This window comes from Emydura macquarii, unplaced genomic scaffold (genome assembly GCF_026122565.2).
Source record: "Emydura macquarii macquarii isolate MOO-44397 ecotype Brisbane River unplaced genomic scaffold, CSIRO-AGI_Emac_v2 contig_2531, whole genome shotgun sequence".
Taxonomy (NCBI): Eukaryota; Metazoa; Chordata; order Testudines; family Chelidae; genus Emydura; species Emydura macquarii.
Genome location: NW_027132668.1, coordinates 4,541,824 through 4,562,407, shown reverse-complemented (window position 1 = coordinate 4,562,407; position 20,584 = coordinate 4,541,824). Strand labels below are relative to the sequence as shown.

The following is a 20,584-nucleotide window of genomic DNA, read 5'->3' as shown; positions in this document are numbered from 1 at the left end:
CTCTTTCTGGTTTAGGGGATAAGAATTTAATGTAGCGTAACCTCCTTACTTTATTCAACTACATTAGCCTACCACTTTCTTGCATTACTTGATCCACAGCATACGTAAACTCAGAACTTCTTGACTGGCTTTCTTCTGAATATTTTCATCCCACTAGCTTTCTAAACTGGTGGCAATGTCTGAATACGTTTGACATAATATATCTGAATCAGTATAAATGTCTATATTTCAGTTCATTCCCAAATGAAGTACAAGTCAGTGCAGATCAGGGCTGCTGGAACTAGGGGGGCCGAAGGTACAGCAGCTTGAAGTGGTTTCCATCATATACAGGGTTTACAGTTCAATGGCTTTCAGCCTCCCCACCATAAACATTATTCCAATGCCACTGGTGCAGATGGGTACACAAATACCCATTTATGCCTAGCTGAGTTTTTGAAAATGTTGGCCTCTCCCAAGGATGCAGAGTTTGTAGAAGAACCAGGAACAGAATGCATCTCTCATCTTCTGCAGTACTTTAAATCACAAGACCATCCTCCACTGTCATTTCAGATCCCTCTTCAATATCCACTCCTTTCCTTTTGACTGCTGGCTTCCACTCCAGTGCCTTCAGGTCCTCCTCTCTTTCCTTACCTTCTCTCAGAAGAAAAAAACCCTAATATATACAAGGCACACATGCAATAATTTAAATTATGTCATTTATTTGTCATAACCCTCATTCCATCTTTTCTTCCCCCTGGCTTAGTCGGGTGTCATCATTTCCTTTGTCTGTTTTGGATTGTGTGCTCTTTGGGGCAGGAGCTGTCTCTTCTTATTTCTGGAAAGTCCCAGGCAGACATAGTGCTATGTAAATATTAAATAATACAGAAAGAGCCAAGATCACATTAAACATTACTTTAAATCATAAATAAGGTAATGAGATATTGCTGTCTTTGATTTTCTGTCTCCCCCAGAAAAAAGCTATGTGCAGATGGTATTTCCATTATTAACTTCCCCCTATACTGGATATAGGTTCCAAACCATGGTACACTCCAAAAAGTGCACTTCTCCCGTGTATGTCTATATTGCTTCACTTAGGATTTTGCTTACATAAGAGAGAGCCTGGTTGTCTGCACAGTGCTTTTAATCTTGGACTGCACAACTACTATTGTTAAAAGATCTTGTTTGTATTCCCAGTACAATTCCTCAACTTTTTCAGGATATGGAAGCCAATCAACTCTTCTCTTCTGTTTACCTGCCAATTCCAGAAAGCTATAAATATGGACATTTGAGAGAAAAACAGAGAAACACCTTTGAACTGCACTGATATATACTGACCTAGAAGATTGTTTTGGACAAACTGGGAAAAAAAAAAAAAGAGAGAGAGAGAATTGGCCTATTTTCAAACACTGAGACTGTCTCATAACAAATAGGGACTGCTGATATATACAATCTTTGTTTGGTCTATACCTCAAAATCTAATTGGCCTATCTACATTGCTCAGGGCTGTGAAAAGTTTCATGCCCTGTGTGGTGTAGTTAGGTCGATGTAACCCCCACTATAGAATGCAGCTAGGTACCTGGAAGAATTATTTTACCAGGGTATCATTTACATACATCATAGATGATTAGGGTTGGATGGGACCTCAGGAGATCATCTAGTCCAACCCCCTGCTCAAAGCAGGACTAATCTCAGCTAAACCATCCCAGCCAGGGCTTTGTCAAGCCGCAGCTTAAAAACCTCTAAAGATGGAGATTCCACCACCTCCCTAGGTAACCCATTCCAGTGCTTCACCACCCTCCTAGTGAAAACATTTTTCCTAATATCCAACCTAGACCTCCCCCACTGCAACTTGAGACCAATGCTCCTTGTTCTGTCATCTGCCACCACTGAGAACAGCCTGGGTCCATCCTACCTGGAACCTCCCTTCAGGTAGTTGAAAACCACTATCAAATCCCCCCTCACTCTTCTCTTCTGAAGACTAAACAAGTCTCAGCCTCTCCTCATAAGTGATGTGCCTCAGCCCTCCAATCATTTTTGTTGCCCTCCGCTGCATTGTCTCCAATTTGTCCACATCCTTCCTGTAGTGGGGGCCCAAAACTGGATACAATACTCCAAATGTGATCTTACCAGTATCAAATAGAGGGGAATAATCACTTCCCTCGATCTGCTGGCAATGCTCCTACTAATGCAGCCCAATATTCCATTAGCCTTCTTGGCAATAAGAGCACACTGTCGACTCATATCCAGCTTCTTCTCCACTGTAACCCCCAGGTCCTTTTCTGTAGAACTGGTGCCTAGCCAGTCAGTCCCCAGTCTGTAGTAATGCATGGGATTCTTCCATCCTAAGTGCAGGACTCTCCACTTGTCCTTGTTGAACTTCATCAGATTTTTTTTGGCCCAATCCTCCAATTTGCCTAGGCATTCTGTATCCTATCCCTACCCTCCAGCATGTCTACCACTTGCCACAGCTTAATGTCATCTGCAAATTTGCTGAGGGTGCAATTCACTCCATCCTCCTGATCATTAATGAAGATGTTGAACAGAACTGGCCCCAGGACCAACCCCTGGGGCACTCTGCTTGTTACCAGCTGCTGATCACTACCCATTGAGCCTGATGATCTAGTTAGCTTTCTATCCACCTTATAGTCCATTCATTCAACCCATACTCCTTTAACTTGCTGGCAAGAATACTGTGGGAGACGGTCTCAAAAGCTTTGCTAAAGTCAAGATATATCACATCCACTACTTTCATCCACAGAGCCAGTCATCTCATCATAGAAGGCAATCAGGTTGGTCAGACATGACATGCCCTTGGTGAATCCATGCTGCCTGTTCCTGATCATCTTCCTCTCTTCCAAGTGCCTCAAAATGGACCCCTGGAGGACCTGCTCCATGATTTTTCCAGGGACTGAGGTGAGGCTGACTGGTCTGTAGTTCCCCAGATTCCCCTTTCTTCCCTTTTTTAGAAGATGGGCATTATATTTGCCTTTTTCCAATTATCCGGGACCTCCCTCAATTGCCACAAATTTTCCAAAGATAATGGCCAATGGCTCTGAAATCACATCAGCCAAGTCCCTCAGCACCCTCTGTCTCCACAGCTTTCAATATCAGGCATTACCTTTTGTGGAAAATATTAAAATCTGCCAATAATATATGAAGTTAGATTTGTGAAAACACAGCTCTTCGGTGTTATGTTGTAGTTTGCCAAAAGAAAAATTTGTCTGAATTGCTCTGTTGGGTTTATCCAGTTCTGCAAACTATTAGCTATAGCACATCCTAATGTAGAAAAACAGCATTTTCTTTTACTCAAATTGTAATCAACTCTCTCTGACAAGTTTTTAAAAATACCACATTGGTTCAATGGCTCTAATTATTTTGAAATTCCACTTCTCTGCTGGGTCGAGATTTCTTGCTGTTCTGCTTATTACACTTACAGTTCCACTAGGACAGGGTTGGAAAGTTCTTGCAGGTTTTGTGTACCTGCAGTAAGTGATCTGGAGTAACTATTGTGCAAGCAGTGCATCCACATCACATTGTTATTCTTTGTCACGCTATTTCTCTTATTGCATCCACACAGCACTGCGTTGTTTCAAAATAAGTGCTCAACACGCTGGGCTGATATCCCATGTTGTATAGCTCCACTGCTAGGCTCTCTGCATTCTGGGATTTTTCTTGCTGCACGTTGTGCGATACCTACCTGATAGCACTGGAATTCTGGCACTTGGGGTCAAACAATTCCCATGATTCTTCCCAGTTCATCCCATCATCCATCTTGTTATGAGTCGGTGTCATTTTCAAAATGCACTGAAGTATTTGCTTTCGTGGTCACAGGCTTGTGTATGGGGGGTGATGTCAGAAATGTTCTCTAAATCTTGTGGTGTGGCATGATGATAGAGAGGCCTGTCCACTGGGTGATGGAATTAAAAGGGGTTCTGACAGTATTCACTATTCCCCTTGCTTTCTTGTGGCAGAGAGTGTTGAGAGAAGGGCCTGCAGAAGAGGCAGGCTAGTAATTACACATGCACCTATGCAGGCTGTCCTTATTTTGGAGGATGTTACCCTGAGGAGTCTCCCCAAAAGGCAGAGAAGGATTCGGTTGGAAAAAGGCTATGGGCGAACCAAGAAGATATTTTGTGCTGCTGTTTTCCAGGACGATGCCCCTAGAGCTAGCGCAGGAATGGAAGGGAACTTCAAGTTACATGGGCAGTGCTGAGAGAGCTGAACTGCCGTGCAATCTTTGTGCCACAATAGAGCGCTATCCTTGGTTTAAGTTCTCTTTGTTAACATTCACAGATCAGCAAAAAGTGCACTGCAAAATAAATAGACTTTTGCTCTAACCCGGAGGCAGTGAATGCCTTAAAAGGCCTTAAAATCTCTTTGCTTTTGAAGTGTCTTTGTGGCCTAAGTTGGACAATTTACCTCATAATAACTCAAGTTCCCTCAAAGCTGTGGGCATTAATGAACCTGCAAGACCAAAAAAAAGGTTCCTAGCGTTGTTTCTTTCCTGTACCTTCTGCTACACTAACCATACGTTCTGTTCAATCTGTCTCATTTTTAACCCATGCTGGACAGCCTGAAAGATATTGCCTGAAAACCAATGTGGCTTCTGTCCTGGGTGTGGTACTTCAAACATGATCTTTGCACTCTGGCAAATTCAGGAGAAATTTTGTAAGCAGAATCAAGTCCTATATGTAGTCTTTGTCCATCTTACTAAGGCCTTTGGCTCTGTAAATCATGGTGGCCTGCGGACAGTTCTCCACAAGACCAGTTGCCCCGATAAGTTTGTCAACATTATTAAATCTTTTCATGCAGAAATGCAGGTTCATGTCCTTGACCAAGGTGCTTCTCAGTTACCTTTGTTGTTATCAATGGAGTAAACCAAGGCTTTGTTCTTGGTCTGAAATTATTTCGCATCATACCTGCAGCTGTTCTAATAGATGCATTCATACCACATTGATTGTGGTATTTTATATGCAGTACCACATGGATGGAGGTGTCTTAAAATTGCATCGCCTGTGTGCAAAGACAAAGATTATGAAGACAATTATTTGAGAATTGCTATTCGCTGATGATTGAACTTTATTGGCCCATAACCTCAGGGACATTCAGTTGCTCTATGACTGCTTCATGCATGCAGCAAAACGTTTTGGCTTACCAATCAGCCTGGAAAAGACAGAAGTCATGGGTCCAGCCTTGACCGGGAAGTACTACAACTTCTTCAGCTGTGTCCATCAATGATTCAATATTATTGACAAAGTTTGCTACCTAGGCAGTGTCATTTCATGAGATACAACAATTGAAGATATTACAAAATTCATTGGTGCAGCCAACAATGCCTTCGGAAAATGTCAGTGTTGGAATGAACACAGTGTGAGACTGCAAACAAAACCTGGCATTTACCATGACATCATCACCACACTCTTCTACAGCTGTGATACATGGAATACTTATCAGCGCCAGTGCTTAGGGCAATTCCACCTATGATGTCTATGGCGGATAATGGGAATTAAATGGCAGGATTTGATTCCAAACTCTGAGGTCCTTGAGTGACACAGCATCACAGGCACTGAAGCTTTTATAGCGAGTGCGAAGCTGAGATGGTACAGCTGTGTGGTCTGTATGTCTGGCAGAATACTGAAGACCATCTTCTATGGACAACTGCAGACTGGAACTTGTTTTAGGGGCAGACCAACAAAACATTACAGGGACACACTCAAGGCCAACCTCCAATCTTGTAATGTTGACCTCAACACCTGGGAGATCCCTCTGTAGCACCTGGCATTGGCCACTGTCAGAAGATGGGATCCTGGGTTAGATGGACTATTGGTCTGACCCAGCATGGCCGTTCTTATGTTCTTAGATCCAATGGCAGCAGTTCTGCCACCTCGGACTGAAAGACCTCAAAAGCTCGCAGATTGCTGCAATCAAGGAGATACATGTGAGACATAAAGCTAAAAGCAGCTCATCTACAACTGTCTTCACCACTGGCACTTGTTGGACAGGACTGCAAGTCCGAAATTCGTCTTTGGTCTCATCTCAGGAGCCACAATAAGTGACTGTAGCTCATCCATCAAGCTCAATGGGAGACTCCATTACTTCTGTCTTGAATGGTAGGCGTCAGGCTACAATCAACCAGGAAGGAAAGGGAGCAATTAGCACCATGGTAGAAAGGGGTGAGGATGGGATCTGGCAAGTTTTAGCTGGGAGTTGTGTGTCTGCATATTTTTGAGAAATAAATGGGATGGAATTTTTAAACTCTGTGGCACAGTCAACATCTTGAGCAATGGGGGTGGGGGGAATTAAAAGATGCAGAGGTGGAGAGAGGGGAGGCCAACATGGCATTGCTCTGACACAGTACTCAGAACAAAGTTGTTTAAATCTTCCAGTATAGTTGTATCGTAATATAGCACAAAATACTTATTGGAAGAGGTCCCCTTCCCATGTTCAGTCTCCATCCATGATTTGGGGGATGCCTACATTTCCAGCATTGGGTCTCCTTGTGGTTCAGCAAGGTCATAAAATCCTGAATTTCCAGATCATTCTCCTCTTTCTCAGTGTCCTGCTGGACAACCAAAGGGGTGTCCTTGAAGGAGTCCACAACATGATGTGGGTCAGTGACAGCATCTCTGCTAAAAATATGGTACAGCTCCTCTTGGTAGCTCCAGACTTGCAAACTTTCCCAAAAACCTTGTTGTCTCCAACATTCTTAACAACCACTTGTTGCGACACTGACTCAGGTCCTAGCAATGCCTCCTCTCCTCATTTATTCTGATAGCCTCTTGTAGATCAGTGCATTACAATGACTGCTCTTCAGATGGACCTGGACATGCTCCACTCGCTAGAAGGCAATGAAGATCAGGACTTCAGAACAGGACCACATAGAAGCACAAGGCATGGCTGCCAAATAATTGTGGAGTTTTTTTTAATTTAGGTATGTGAACTTGCCATGAGTTGGACTTGCAAAAGGGCCACACCTGGCTGCATGCCAGCATTTAAACATGGAGGTGACATCCAGTTAAAATGACTCTGGTGCAGTAGAAGGCACACATATGAACAGACAAGACAACACAGGTAGCCAACAATACAATGAAGGATACCAGTGGGGGCCTGACATATAGACATGGAACGGTTCTTTCAGGATGGGAATGCCTCTGCACCTACTTGTTTTCAGATAAACTCCTTCCACATCTCAGTAAATCCATTTCCAAAGTGGGTTTATTAATGCAGGTTAAAATGCCCGATGATTCACAACAACAAGGCACTTTATCATGAAATAATTCAAATTTACCAGCAAACAACTTTCAAGGGTACACCAGCCTCCTTGGTTTCCTGCAGCTTGTCCCTAAAGACACCCCACTGGGCAACCTTTATTCCCACCAGTGACCAATTATTTATGTGAGCAGTTCACTGCAGGCAATGGGACTCTTTGCATGAATAGGTGCTCACCAGCATAAGGTTTGCACAAATTTAGACCCATGTTTTCTCTAGAGGCAATTTTTAATGCATATGGGCTTGCTCCGATGTCCACTGAAGTCAATGCGAGGCTTTGCAGTTTGATGAGTTCACTCATATTTTCCCAAGATACTGTCCCTCCTCCGTTGTGTGAGAAGTTTTGAATGGTCACAGTATTAAACTTTTTCAAGAGATGTGCCCAGTCTTTTAAGCATCACTTCTTTCTCCAAATCTTTTGAGAATACTACAGTCAACTTCTATTTTTATAAGTGCAATGATTTTAATACACCTAGACAGACTGAGTGGAAATCAGACCATTAACCAGGCACTTCACATTCACATCTAATATAGCCCTTGTCATGCACACTCTCCTTAGTTATGCTCAGAGGCATTTTTTCAGCATCAGGAAGAGTTCATTGTTAATCACAGAATGATTCTTCACAATGCAGTATTAGCCATGCAAGCCTTTATGGCTGTCGTTTCAGGAGCAGAACTTGAAACAGTAAATATTTAGGAACAGATCCTGAACTGGGGTGATTAGGCATAGCTTCATTGACTTCAATGGAGTTTATGATGATTTACACAAGCAGAGGATGTGGCTTGTAATCTTCACAAGTGGCATCAAAGCAAGAAGTTTTACAGATCTCTAAATAATTACTGATATGAGTTTAATTTGGTTTACATTTAGACTAACATTAAGTATATGGCACTTTCTGAACTCATCAGATATTAATATTGAAAGGAAGACCCCTGATTGGAGCCCTGATAGCATGAGCAATGCACTGCCAACATCTGCTCCTTAGCTGCTTAAATTGCAGACAGAATTAGAACGAATGCAGAATAATTGAGTTGTTGTGACGATCCATGACCCAGCTGATCAGTGAGTTCCCTACTGTTTCTGTTCTGAAAAAAAATAGTGAAAATCTGGATTTGCATTGACCTTCCACTTTGTGTTGATCTCATACACTTAAGTTCCAAGTTCAGAGAGAAAAATTCACTCTCTTTTACAACTTTGTAAATGGAATGAGAGCTATAGAAAAACAGCTCTATGGGCTAGAGGATTTAGGGGGCCCAAGCTTTAGGCACCCTGGCATTCACAAAAACCCTGTTCAGCTGTGTCCTAACCCTGTAGGGGCCAAAAGTCCCTAAGTACCTATATTTCCACTAGTAAAGTCCCTTTAGGCATGTACATCTCTGCTGGTAGGCATATGCACAACACCTAAATCCTGATGCTGTGCTGAGCTGCTTGGTGTCTAGCTCACACTGTAGCCCCAGCAGGACACAAACTAGATGTTCTCCCACCCTCATCTGTGGAACCTGATCTAGTCTTCTACATCCTCAGTCTTCACACCACTGGACAGATGAGTATAAGGGTGGCAGCACCACCACCGCCTCCTCTAATGTGTGTGTGGGGGGGAGGGGTCCCAAAAAAGAAGTGAGCTGGCCTTAGGCACCTAACTGCAGGAGGGGGTTCATGAATCCTGAGTGGAGGATGGCATCTTCTTCCGTCCTGGAGGTTAGGTGGGGCTTAGGCCACATCCCTCCCTCTTCAGCATTTCCTATTGGTTGCTTCCAGTCTGGTATGATGGCTTCTATGAATCCTTTTTTAGGCACTTAACACTTGTATAGGGAGCCTGGGTAATAAAAGGGGTTGTAAATTCCTCTAGGTGTCAGGGCACCTAAAAGCTAGGCACTGCAATGCCCAAGTCCCCCTAGTGAATCAAGCCGCATTATTAATTATTATTATTTTTGGTTTTATTACACTGAAAGATATTAACCAAAATCTGACCCAAGTCCCTTCTCAGAACTCACTCTTGCCAGGAAGCTTACAAAAACTGAAAATGAGGAAAGTAACTATTAAAAAACCCCAAACCAAACAACAGAAAGAAACAGCAACAAAACGAGTAGCCACCGTTTTAAGCACCAGTCCTGAGAACTGTGCCATCTTTGACTCTCCTCTTCACTTTGCTAAACTCTGGCAGTCGTGTTAAGGTAAGAACAGGTAGAGTAAGCTGTCCAAGGGCAAAGATGAATGTAATACTCCAATATCCTATATTGCCAGAGATGAAGCAAGGAAATTTCAGAAGGAATCTAAGACATCTACAACTTTTTCAAAGTTCCTAGCATGGCGCTGATGCATCTTTGCAGATTGACTTTTCACTTCCTGATGCTGCTTCACTGCAGACTCCTCTAACAGATTTGGTTCTGGAACAAAGAGACCTTCCTATGGCTATTCCTCCTTCTCCCAAAATAATTTGGGTCATGGAGCTTGAACATTAAACCAATACAGAGATTGAACAGCAAATGAACTACTAGAAGGTAGTCAATATCTACCTAGAAGGAGAGGAGAGGTGTTGTGACAGTGGGGTGGCTTACTACAATACCAGCTATGTTCCTTGAGTATATGTGCTAAAAGGTTTTTCTTCTTGAGAAACTGCCTGGCTGTATTTTCCCTGATTGTAAAGATCTTCTGTGGCAGGTGGAATCTATAACATCATCAATTTCAATTCAGTTTGATTTTCCTATGAACTTACGACACTGTGGAAGACAGGATTCTTATTAAATGCTTGAAGCACAGTGTGGGTCTTTCAGCCACTCTCCTGATGAGACCTCAGTCACTACATATAATTGTTCTTGTGAAATGTTGAGGTACCCAAGGCTCTGTGCTATGCTTATGGTTTTCAGAATCTATATCGTTCCTCAGGCTTCCATAACTGTATCATTGATGAACTGCTATTTGTGTGCAGATGATACCAAAACTCATCCCCTCTGCGATCCTTCCTGCAGCAAGCTTAGTACTCTCTGACTGAAACTAAAGACCTAATCACAGAACCCTATGAGAAGAAATACAGATAAGACAGATGTTGCTGCTTTGGAGTTCCCATGAGCTCTTGAGGCATATGGGGGAAGAGAAGGAAGTTTACCTTTTTGTTTCCAATCTTAGCACCTTTCAAGAGCCACCCTCTTAAGCAGTTCCTGGTATGCTTTAAAGTCAGGAACTGGCACCCTACAGTCCCTGGCGGCCACATCGTCATAGGAGGATGAGGAGGACTGCGGGAGGGGCCTCGTGGAGGGACCCTCCTGAGGGTCCAATTCCTCCTCCGAGGAATGGCCCTTGCCCGGCTGACTCAAAGGAAGGAGTGCTGATTGGACCACCGATGACTGGACCGAAACCATACCCTGGCCCATCTGAGCCCTCCAGTATGGCCGCTGCCATGGTCCTTGAGGCCACACTGGTGCCAGTCCCGGTGCCGACTGGGAAGTGTCCTGGTGGGCACGGGACCCCGAGCCACTGGAGCGGTGCCGACGAGACTTGTGGCCATGGCCCGCCCAGGTCGATGACCTGCTCCGAGACGATGAAGAGGACCATTGGTGCCGATGCCTGCGGTGCCAGCAGAGGGGCGAGCGGCTGGAGGAGCTGGAGCATGATCTCCGCCTGCACGCCAAGGTCTTGTACTGGCGCTTGCCCCTAGGGGATCAGGAGCAGTGCCGGCCGTGACTTGTCTGCCCCAGCTCCGAAGATCCCGAGTGATGGCGAGGTGCCGGAGGTGCTGTCGGTTCCGAGTCTTTCGGTATCGGGATCCGTGCCGGGCAATGACCCGGGGATCGGGACTGGTGCTGATGTGTGTCCGCTGGTGCCGGCAGTCCGAGTACTGGGATCCTCGCCGGGCTGCAAGCCAGGGATCTGGACCAGTGCCAAGCTCGTTTGGTCTCTCCAGGCGACGGGAGCTGTGGCAGACTGCAGGTCCAGGGTCGGGACCGGTGCCTGTTGAGCCTCCTCTGTCGCCAGGCTCTGCACCAGGCTGAGTGCCAGGGAGCGAGACCAGCATCGGGCGTGTCGGGTCTGGTCGGGTGTGGGATACATGACGGGCTGCGTGCCGGGGATCCGGACCAGCACTGAGCGTGTCGGGCCTCTTCAGCCCCCGGGATCCACGCTGGGCTACCTGCCGGGGATCGAGACTGGTGCCGTGCTGGACTCGGTGCTGAGGTACGAGATCCCGAGGTGTGATCCCCACGCGAGGCAGAACTGTAGCGGTTCGCCTCACGCTTGTGCCTTGGGACCACCCACAGTGCCACGGTGCCGAGGAGCTCGACGACTCTGAGTCAGAGCTGGGAGGGGAGCCCGCACTCTCTACCCTCCGTGACCGTCTGGGGGGAGACCTGGACTCCTGCCTCGACCACCCACTGGGGCAACCCAGCGTGGGTTTACCCTGAGACACCGGTCCCTGTGCCCTTGGCCAAGGGGGGGATGGAGGCATGGGCAGGCCCATGAGGGTGCATGCTGCAACCAATGCTTCTGGTGTTGATGGCCCTTGCAGGGGCACTCCCGCACCCCCAGAAGTCAGGGGAGGCTCCCTGCACGGAGATGCCGGTGCCAGAGTACTCTCCACGGCACGTGGCTGGGGCATCTCCTGACTAGCCCCCGGCCCGACCGGCAGCACGGGGGAGTCCTTGGGAGCGATCTCCTGCCGCTTCTTCTTCCTTGGCACTGAAGGTTGCTGGTGCTCCGGTGTCAGTGGAGCGCTGCGCACTGAGGAGACGCTCGGTGCCGCCGGGGATTGCGCTGGTTCGGAGTCTGGCTGAAGCGTGGACTCCATCAGGATGGCTGTCAAGCGGGCGTCCCTGTCCTTCTGGGTCCGTGGCTTGAAGGCCTTGCAAATTTTGCGTTTGTCCTTTTGGTGCTGCTCCCCGAGACAATGGAGGCAGCAGTCGTGAGGGTCACTCACTGGGACAGCCTTGCCGCAAGCAGCATAGGCCTTAAAACCGGTTGAGCCAGGCATGGCCCAACCTTAAACCCCTGAGGGCTGTCTATCTATTATCTAACTCTAACATTTAACTATGCAAACTTAATTAACAATGAAGAACGGGGATGCTACTTGCTGTTAGCAAGAGGCAAACGTTCTAACAACCGTCACGGACGGAAAGAAGGAACTGAGGGCCCTCAGGGCCAGCGGCGCCTGATATACTGCGGCATGAGCGCAGCACTCCAGGGGGCGCCGGAGCCGGCCCTACGGGGCTTGCTAAGGGCAAAAAAGTTCCGGGAACCAGTGCACGGGGCGCACACACACCTATATGGGAATGGATATGAGCAATCACTCAAAGTAGAATGTAACATTTGGCTCTCAAACTTGCAATTGTAATGGCAATATATTTTCAAGGGTCATTGTCAAGGCTGATAAATAATAAATATTTCTCCAGTCTTTTTTTCTTGTATATCTTTATCAAGGTAATGTACTTTTTAAAATCTCCTCCTCTCCAACCCAAAAACCCAAATGTTTCAAGTGCTTTCTTTGTAAATATATGCAACATCCCCTGCTTTCACAGGGAACTTTACAACTTACAAATTAACATCCAGCGTGTGTGCAAAAGAGAGAAAGCAATTTCAGTAAACAAATATAGTTCAGTTATACATTTTCAGTGTGGCGTTACTTGGTCTCAAACTTTTCTATACTGGGATCCTGCTGACATTGCTTCTCATCTAGCTAGAACACCCTTTTACTTAGCAATATGGGAAGGACAGGGTGGTGGTAACCCCAGACTGAAAACCCTTGTTGTATTGTGAACAGAGTACAGTTATAAACCATCTGAAAACTTCCGGAAAGATAATGTTTCAAATATCAACACACTCTCTATATTTTAATCAGGAGTTTCCATGAAGATTTCACAACAAATTGTGTTCTCCACAGACTTCTGTGTTGTCTGTGTCTTGTGCCTGAAGGTTTAATAAAACTGCTGCACTAAGAACTAGTCTCCTGTATCCCTAAGGACAATGTATGTCTCAATTGAGTGTCAACTGAAGAACTGATCTCCCAGATCATGATGTAATTCCTCCTACATACTCTATCCTGCCTAGCTTCTGTAGGGATTTCAGCCAATCACACCCAATTGGGAAAAAAAAAACAGAGGATGTGGAGAGAGCAATGATAATTATATAAGATCAATTTAAAGACAATCAGTACAAACATTGGGCATTAATCCCTTTAAATGAGTCCAAATTATTTTTAGCCTCAGGGTCAACAGGGCATGAGGTTTCCTTTTGGTTTTGATTACAGAGTAACAGATGAGCCATTTTAAAAGACTGCTTATCAGTAGTGAATAGGTAATTACAGCAATGTTCCTTACCTGCTTGTTCATAAGAATGTAGATAATTGGATTGCATACAGTACTACTCTTTGCTAGGATGGAAGGTATGACATATGCTATTGGAGAAACTGCACCTGGACTACCAAATGTTGCAAGTAGTGCTATAACTCCATAAGGCATCCAGCATATTAGATAGCAGATTACTGTAGTAATCACCATGAAGAGGACATGGTATTCTCTTTTACGGGCAGCATTCTTCCGGATTTTTCCAACCTAGTGAAAGATAAACAATAACAAATAATTATTAAGAAGCATTTTATTGATCAAACAACCTACAAATCTTGGACTACGATACAAAAGGCATGCAAATTCCAATGACATTTGCATGTTCAACCCTCTATACAGTGTTTTGTGTGTGTACTGAATATACATATATATCCCTGACTGGGAGTTATCACCAAATATTATATACTGTGACTAATGTGAAGTTATATGGAAGGCAGAGTAATACTGTGCAACATTCCATTAATTAATGTGATGTCAATCGTTTTGGTGTGGAGTTTGTCTGGCACCACAGTAGCAAAACAAATTTTACTGTAGTGTGTGTACACAAAGCAAACACAAGACTGCACTACACAGAAGGGTTTCTGACAAATTTCCCAGGGGCCTCCAATATCAATTCGCTCTGTAAGTAGCAATAAAGATATCTGGCCTTTCTGAAAATGAAGGGGAAAAAAGATTTAATAGGAAAAAAACAAGCTTATATATACACTTTATCCTAGGAGATGCCTGCTGAAATTAAATGTGTTAGTCTTTAAAGTGCTACAGAACTCTCGTTGTTTTTGCTGTATACAGACTAACACGGCTACCCCTCTGGAACTGATAGCTAAACACTCCAATCCAGCATTGCTTGTTCATATAAAATTCCCCCTGGCTTTAATGGGAATTTTGTCAGATTACAGAATGCAGGTCCAGCACCTATGGGAGCTGGAATAATATTAGGAACTTAATATTAATAGAGGCATACAAAGTCCCCAGGTCAGCCATGTTAGCCAGAGTTAAAGATAGCCAATGAAGGCTGAGGCCTCAATAGATGAGGGGAAGGGATGCCATGTAAAAGCAAAGTGCTTAGGCTGTATTATTTGGCACACATCTTGCTAGTTCCAGGGTTTTTATGGTTTTAGCCAGTGCTGCCAACGCTTGTGATTTTATTGTTAGTCTCCCTATATTTGATGTTTTAGTTAAAGCCCCAGCTCCTGGAAACCAAGTGATTATGTGAGAATCTCAACTTTCATTTAAAAAAAGGAAATTTTAGCCCTCATGGTTACAGAGAAAAGCTTGAAAATGTGACCCCATGTATACCCTAAAAGCTCAAAAACCAGAAGGCAAAAAAATTACTAAATGTTTTGGGTTTTTTTTAAATCTCATGATTTTTAAGGGGCTTGACCCAGAATTTTGTAATGTTTGGAGTTGGCAATACTGTTATGTGTTTATGTGATTGTGTAAGAAAGGTAAGCTCTCTCCTGTTTCCTGATTTTTTATAGCACTCTCATCCCTACCCCTCTGTCTTAATAATAACACCTAGCTTTTATATAGTACTTTTCATCCATAGAGCTCAACGCAGTTTACAAAGGAGGTCAGCAGCATTTACAAAGGAGGCACAGAGAAGGAAAGTGACTTGCCCAAGGTCATCCAGCAGGCCAGTGGCAGAGCTAGGAATTAAACCCAGATCTTCTGAGTTCCACTCCAGTGCTCTATTGACTAATCCTGTCCATCGGCCCCATCCGTTGTCATTAATCGCCTTTCTCATCCTGCTTCAGCCCACTGTCTCCATCACGAACCTTGACCTCACATTTACATTCTGGACTATTCTAGGTCAGTACTATTAAAAATCAATCAGTCATACATGTGTGGACAAAGAGACAATCAGTTAATCCTCAGATTAATGTCTGAAAGCCTCCCAGACCAAGGAACAGGACTTAGTGTCCTAGTCTCACCTACTGTACCTCTTTGCCATTCTTCAAAGCAGCTCAAGCCCAGTTATAACTGCTTTTAGTGGTGGTGGAGGCAGGGGGCAGGGATTTGGAGTTTGGTGTGATGCCGCATGTGATGCATTTTACGATGTCTTTAGCAAACCAAGAAGTACCAGAGGATTTCAGGAAGTGTTGGAATGTTTAAAAGGGTAGATAAAATGTAATTGTGTACTGAATGGCCTCTACAAGCTAGTTTTTGAAGACATACAGTGTGTCTTTCTGGATTTAACTCAGTTGTCAATCCATTTTTCAGCTCACCTTTAAAAGATGTTACCTTTTAAAGTTCACCTTTATAGGTGTCAGAGAGTTTCAAATATAATACACTTCAAGGTGATTCAAGGCCTGAAAAGTTATGTTCTTGCCAGAATCAAGAACATTAGTAATAAAGCAAAAAAGAAGTGGTTACAACAATCAGACACTTTAAGAAAATCACTAGATCTTATCTGCAATAATCAAATGTGAAAAACCTCCCAGAGAAGGCTTGGTGTCTAGAAAGCTGACTACCAAGAGCGTATTGGACAATAACAACCAAAGGAGCATTCAAAAACTGTTTCCATGCATATGGTAACTGAATTTATGTTAAGCTTAAATTAATTGCATTGATGTTCAAATATTTTGTTCCGCTATTTTGAGTTAAATGTATCGTAATTAAAGACAGGATAGTTAAAAAAATAACAAATATATTTGTTATTTTTTTGTGTGTGTATATGTAATATAGAAAGACTACACTGGGCTTGAAATCACTAGCTGCCTCTGTACAGCTGTCCAGTGCAAATTCCTAGGATGAAATCCTTACTCAAGCTACAGTTCTTGTACTCTGGGAAAAAGGGCTGAAGCAGTGTAAATGAGCCCAGTTCTGGCCTAGGGATGATTCCCCTGGCATAGGCGCTGTGGAAGACAGCTGTAAATCTGCCTTCTCAGGACCCCACCTTGCAAGCTCTTACATAGGGAGCATACCATAGGGCATAGAAGGGGTTGCAGGAGCTGCACTGCAGGGATTCCAGGCAGCGCAGCAGCCCATAGGCAGCCCTCAGAGGCTGCTGTAACTGATATCAGCCCCTACAGCTAAATCACACGCAGGATGAGGAGCAGCCAAGGAAGGTTGCTTAAAGTCATCATAGCTCCTCTTTTTCCCCTGGCTGTCAACTGAGACACAGCAAAGAATCTCACACCTAGGATAGAGATGATTTGCAGCAGTGCAGTTTATTTACCCATGCTTTTATCTTGGATTAAGAAGGATGTACTTCTACAAATCATGGCTACACTAAGGGTTTGCATCAGTTCAACCATACAAGTGGCTGAAATCCCATAGTCTATATATTTGTTTTGAAGATTAGGGAGCAAACATGTAGATGGACCTGTCCTGCCCTGGGCAAAATTTGCATGTCTGCTTTTTTACCACTGATCTTAGAAGACAAGTTAGATCTACAGCCACTCCTGGAAGGGATCTACCTAGTGTGGCTGAAAACAGTGATGACTTGTGCTTGATATCATAGTGACATTTATACTTCCTCGGGTCTCTCTAGATTCTAGACTACACAGGCTCAGGATGGGTCTCTAAACCAAATGAAAGATCAAGATGTTGCAAACTTCTTCTATATTATACATAATGTTCTTTTAGCACAGCTTTTTGATAAAGTTGCAAAGTGAAGCACTCAAATAATTCTTGTGCAACCTTAATTCAACCCCTTGTACATGTGCATTGTGATACTTTAATTACATTGTCACAAACTATTTATTCCACAGGACCCCTGCCTCATTCAGTACAGCTTGTTGTCAGATAGGTCTCTCCCTCCTCCCCAGCCTCCACAGCTGCCCCACTGCTTCCTAGTCCCAGTCTCCTTGTCCAGCTATTCCCAGTCTTTGCCATCCTGCAAACCAGCTCCTCATACGATCTCAGTGTTCTCTGCTCCCAGTCAATTGGCTCTCAGTCCCCACTCCAGTTTCCCTCACTAACGCTGAGTACCAGTCTCCCCAATGGTTCCCAGTCCCAGTCTCCTTTCCTAACCAGTCCCAGTCTCCCCCTACAACTCCCAGTCACAGTTTCGCTCTCCCTTTATGGGGCCAGTCTTATTAGACTCCTGCCCATCTACTCCTTTTCCTCTCCCCATTCCAACTCTGCATTTGATTCCCCTTTGCACTGAAATCAGGCAGCTTCCTCCTCCATGCTGCCTGGGTGCCAGCAGGGTGGTCACTGATCACACAGGAGAAATAGGGTCCCTGCAATCAGTTCTGGTAACTCAGCCTGGAGCAGTTGGGAACAGCAATGACATGGAAATCTGATTTAGCCAGGCTGGAGCATGCTTTTAATTCTTTAGGTCCTAAAGGTCAGCACTAGGCACTGTGAGAGGATGGAACTTGGTCAGTCACTGCCAGAATGGTGCATGTGCAAGTTGGTCAGCAGGAGGTGCTCTGAGAGGGTCAAGCACATTCAGTGAAGACAGAATCTTTGGAGATTTTAGCTGTTAAGTTCTAGTAAACCTCTACTGGGCGTGTGCGAATGGTGATTTTTGAAAGACTTGTAATTTGGCTAAATTCAGGTGGATTTTTATGGGGGCAATAAAACGCTCATCCTTGACCAAAGGCAATTCCTGGGCTAAATTTCAAGTCCCTGCTCTAAAGCATGGATGTGCATTTCAAAGAAAAGGTCTCAAGAATTATTTTAATATGGGGCAAAGCAACATAGTTTTCCTTAGCTGCATTCTCAGAAACAGCACAACCATTTTGTCTGAAATTTTCAAAAACAAAACAAAACAAAAAACAATAATTCAGCCAGAGGCAGACACATGGAATGGAAAATGTAAGTTAAGTCTGGCAAAGTTTTAAGCAACACGAAATAGCATCTTGTGATGGGAAGGGTTAGACAACCTTAATAATAGATGGTGCTAGCAGCCCAGCATATAATGTATGTAGCCCGGGCTACTTTGACGGCTACACAGAAGGACCCCAAAGCGCTGCCTATTCAGGTGCCTAAGACATGAACGGTCTTTGAAAGGAGAAGGATGCTCCAACCCCTCAAACATCTACCTACTCTCATGTTGGTCCAGGAATCTGACAGACAAGCCAGGCACCCAATTGCAGTCACTGAATAGCCAGCACTTGGGTGGAACTGCCCAGACCAGTGGTCTGAGCTTGTATAAACATAGTGTTTGGGGGAAAGGCATCAAATAGAGGGAAGTGGGCTACAGCTGCAGCAGCAGAGAGAGGGGTTGCTATCTGCACTACAGCAGAGACAGGTCTCTCTTTTTTTGGCCAGAGACCAAGGTGGCCAGGAACAGCGAGTTCCACATGGGAGAGAGAAGAATCACAGACCCAGAGGAGAGACGATTGTCTTCCCTTCTCTCCAGGGATCTAATTTACTCTGGGTCCTGCTCTACTCAGTATGAGATCTGCCTTGAAGTGGAAGGCCTGACCAGTGAGTACTGGGGCTATGTCTCCTAGCTAATTAGGAAAGCTAATTAGGACTCTGGGATGACAAAAGCTCTGTCTGTGGGTGCAAAGCTAAGTGAAGATTCACCTGGAGTCAAAGGGCTGCATGGCACCATACCTCTCACAAGCAATGGTCAGGCCTAAAAGTCTGTGCCCTATCAACCCCACACATCTCCAGCACCAATGACTCAGAAACGCAATGACTCACAAACATGTTTTTATATGGGAGGGAGGAGGGAGAATTTGGTTACCTTTCACTACTAGAGAGGCTACTTTTAGTGGTGGGAGAGTTTGTTTATTACTATGTATTTAACCTATTCATTCATTTATTTGTTTCCATTGATTCCCCTGCCTTTCCCTTTCACATTTTCTATGATTTTTACCCCTTCCTTAGTATAAGAACATAAGAAGGCCATACTGGATCAGAGCAATGGTCCATCTAGCCCAGTATCCTGTCTTCCAACAGTGGCCAATGCTGGGCGCTTCAGAGGGAATGAACAGAACAGAATAATCATCAAGTGATCCATCCCCAGTTGCCCATTCCCAGTTTCTGGCAAACAGAGGCTAGGGACACTTCAGAGCATGGTTTTGCATCCATGCCCATCTTGGCAAATAGCCACGGATGGACTTATCCTCCATGAACCTATCTAGTTCTTTTTTTAACCCTGTTATAATCTTGGCCTTCACAACATCCTCTGGCAAAGAGTTCCAAAGGTTGACTGTGCATTGCGTGAAGCACAATTTGTTTTGTTTGTTTTAAACCTGCCTATTAATTTCATTTGGTGACCCCAGTTCTTGTGTTATGAGAAGGAATAAATAACATTTCCTTATTTACTTTCTCCACACCAGTCATGATTTTATAGACCTCTGTCATATCCCCTCTTAGTCTCTTTTCCAAGCTGAAAAGTTTTATTAATCTGTCCTCATATGGAAGCTGTTCCATACTCCTAATAATTTTTGTTGCCCTTTTGTGTACCTTTTCCAATTCCAATATATCTTTTGCGAGATGGGGCAACCAGATCTGCATGCAGTATTCAAGATGTGGGCATACCATGGATTTATATAGAGGCAATATGAGATTTTCTGTTTTATTATCCATGCCTTTCTTAATGATTCCCAACATTCTGTTAGCTTTTTTGATTGCTGTTGCACATTGATATAAGCCTATCGTTTCCCCTATTAAAGTGTTTGTCCCCTTTTAAATTTGATTGATTCTTGATCCCCTTTCATTCTTAACATCCTAGTGGTCATAGAAGATGCATTTTAACTTATTCCTCTGACCACTAGATCAATGCACTGCACACTGAGTACTCAGAGCCCATTGGTCCTATGGTATCATACAGTCACTTAGAGGAAATAGCAAGTTGAGGATCAGAAGTACTCCAGCAGGGGACTACATGTAAACTTTCTCTTTCAAGATGAGTTCCCATTTTTCCAACAATTCATTAGCAGGAAATAATAGTAGGTGAAGTAATACGCTCTGTAGCTCTAGGGATCAACGGTTGTAATCACCCCTTATGGTTATAATTTAAATAAATAATGTGAAAACTGTATTTGCAAAAGTGCTTAATTTACTTATTTAATGGCGTTCATGCTTGGTTTTTATA

The 20,584-nt window shown here is 44.2% G+C and overlaps 1 protein-coding gene across 1 annotated transcript in view; it reads right to left on the bottom strand.

The window, feature by feature from the left end:
- LOC137163411 (vertebrate ancient opsin-like) overlaps positions 1-20,584 on the bottom strand; it is a 120,509-nt gene that overhangs the window by 13,183 nt on the left and 86,742 nt on the right. Inside the window, exon 3 of the mRNA XM_067563614.1 lies at positions 13,555-13,788. Coding sequence (XP_067419715.1) covers positions 13,555-13,788 — 234 coding nt within the window. The remainder of the gene's footprint in view (positions 1-13,554; positions 13,789-20,584) is intronic.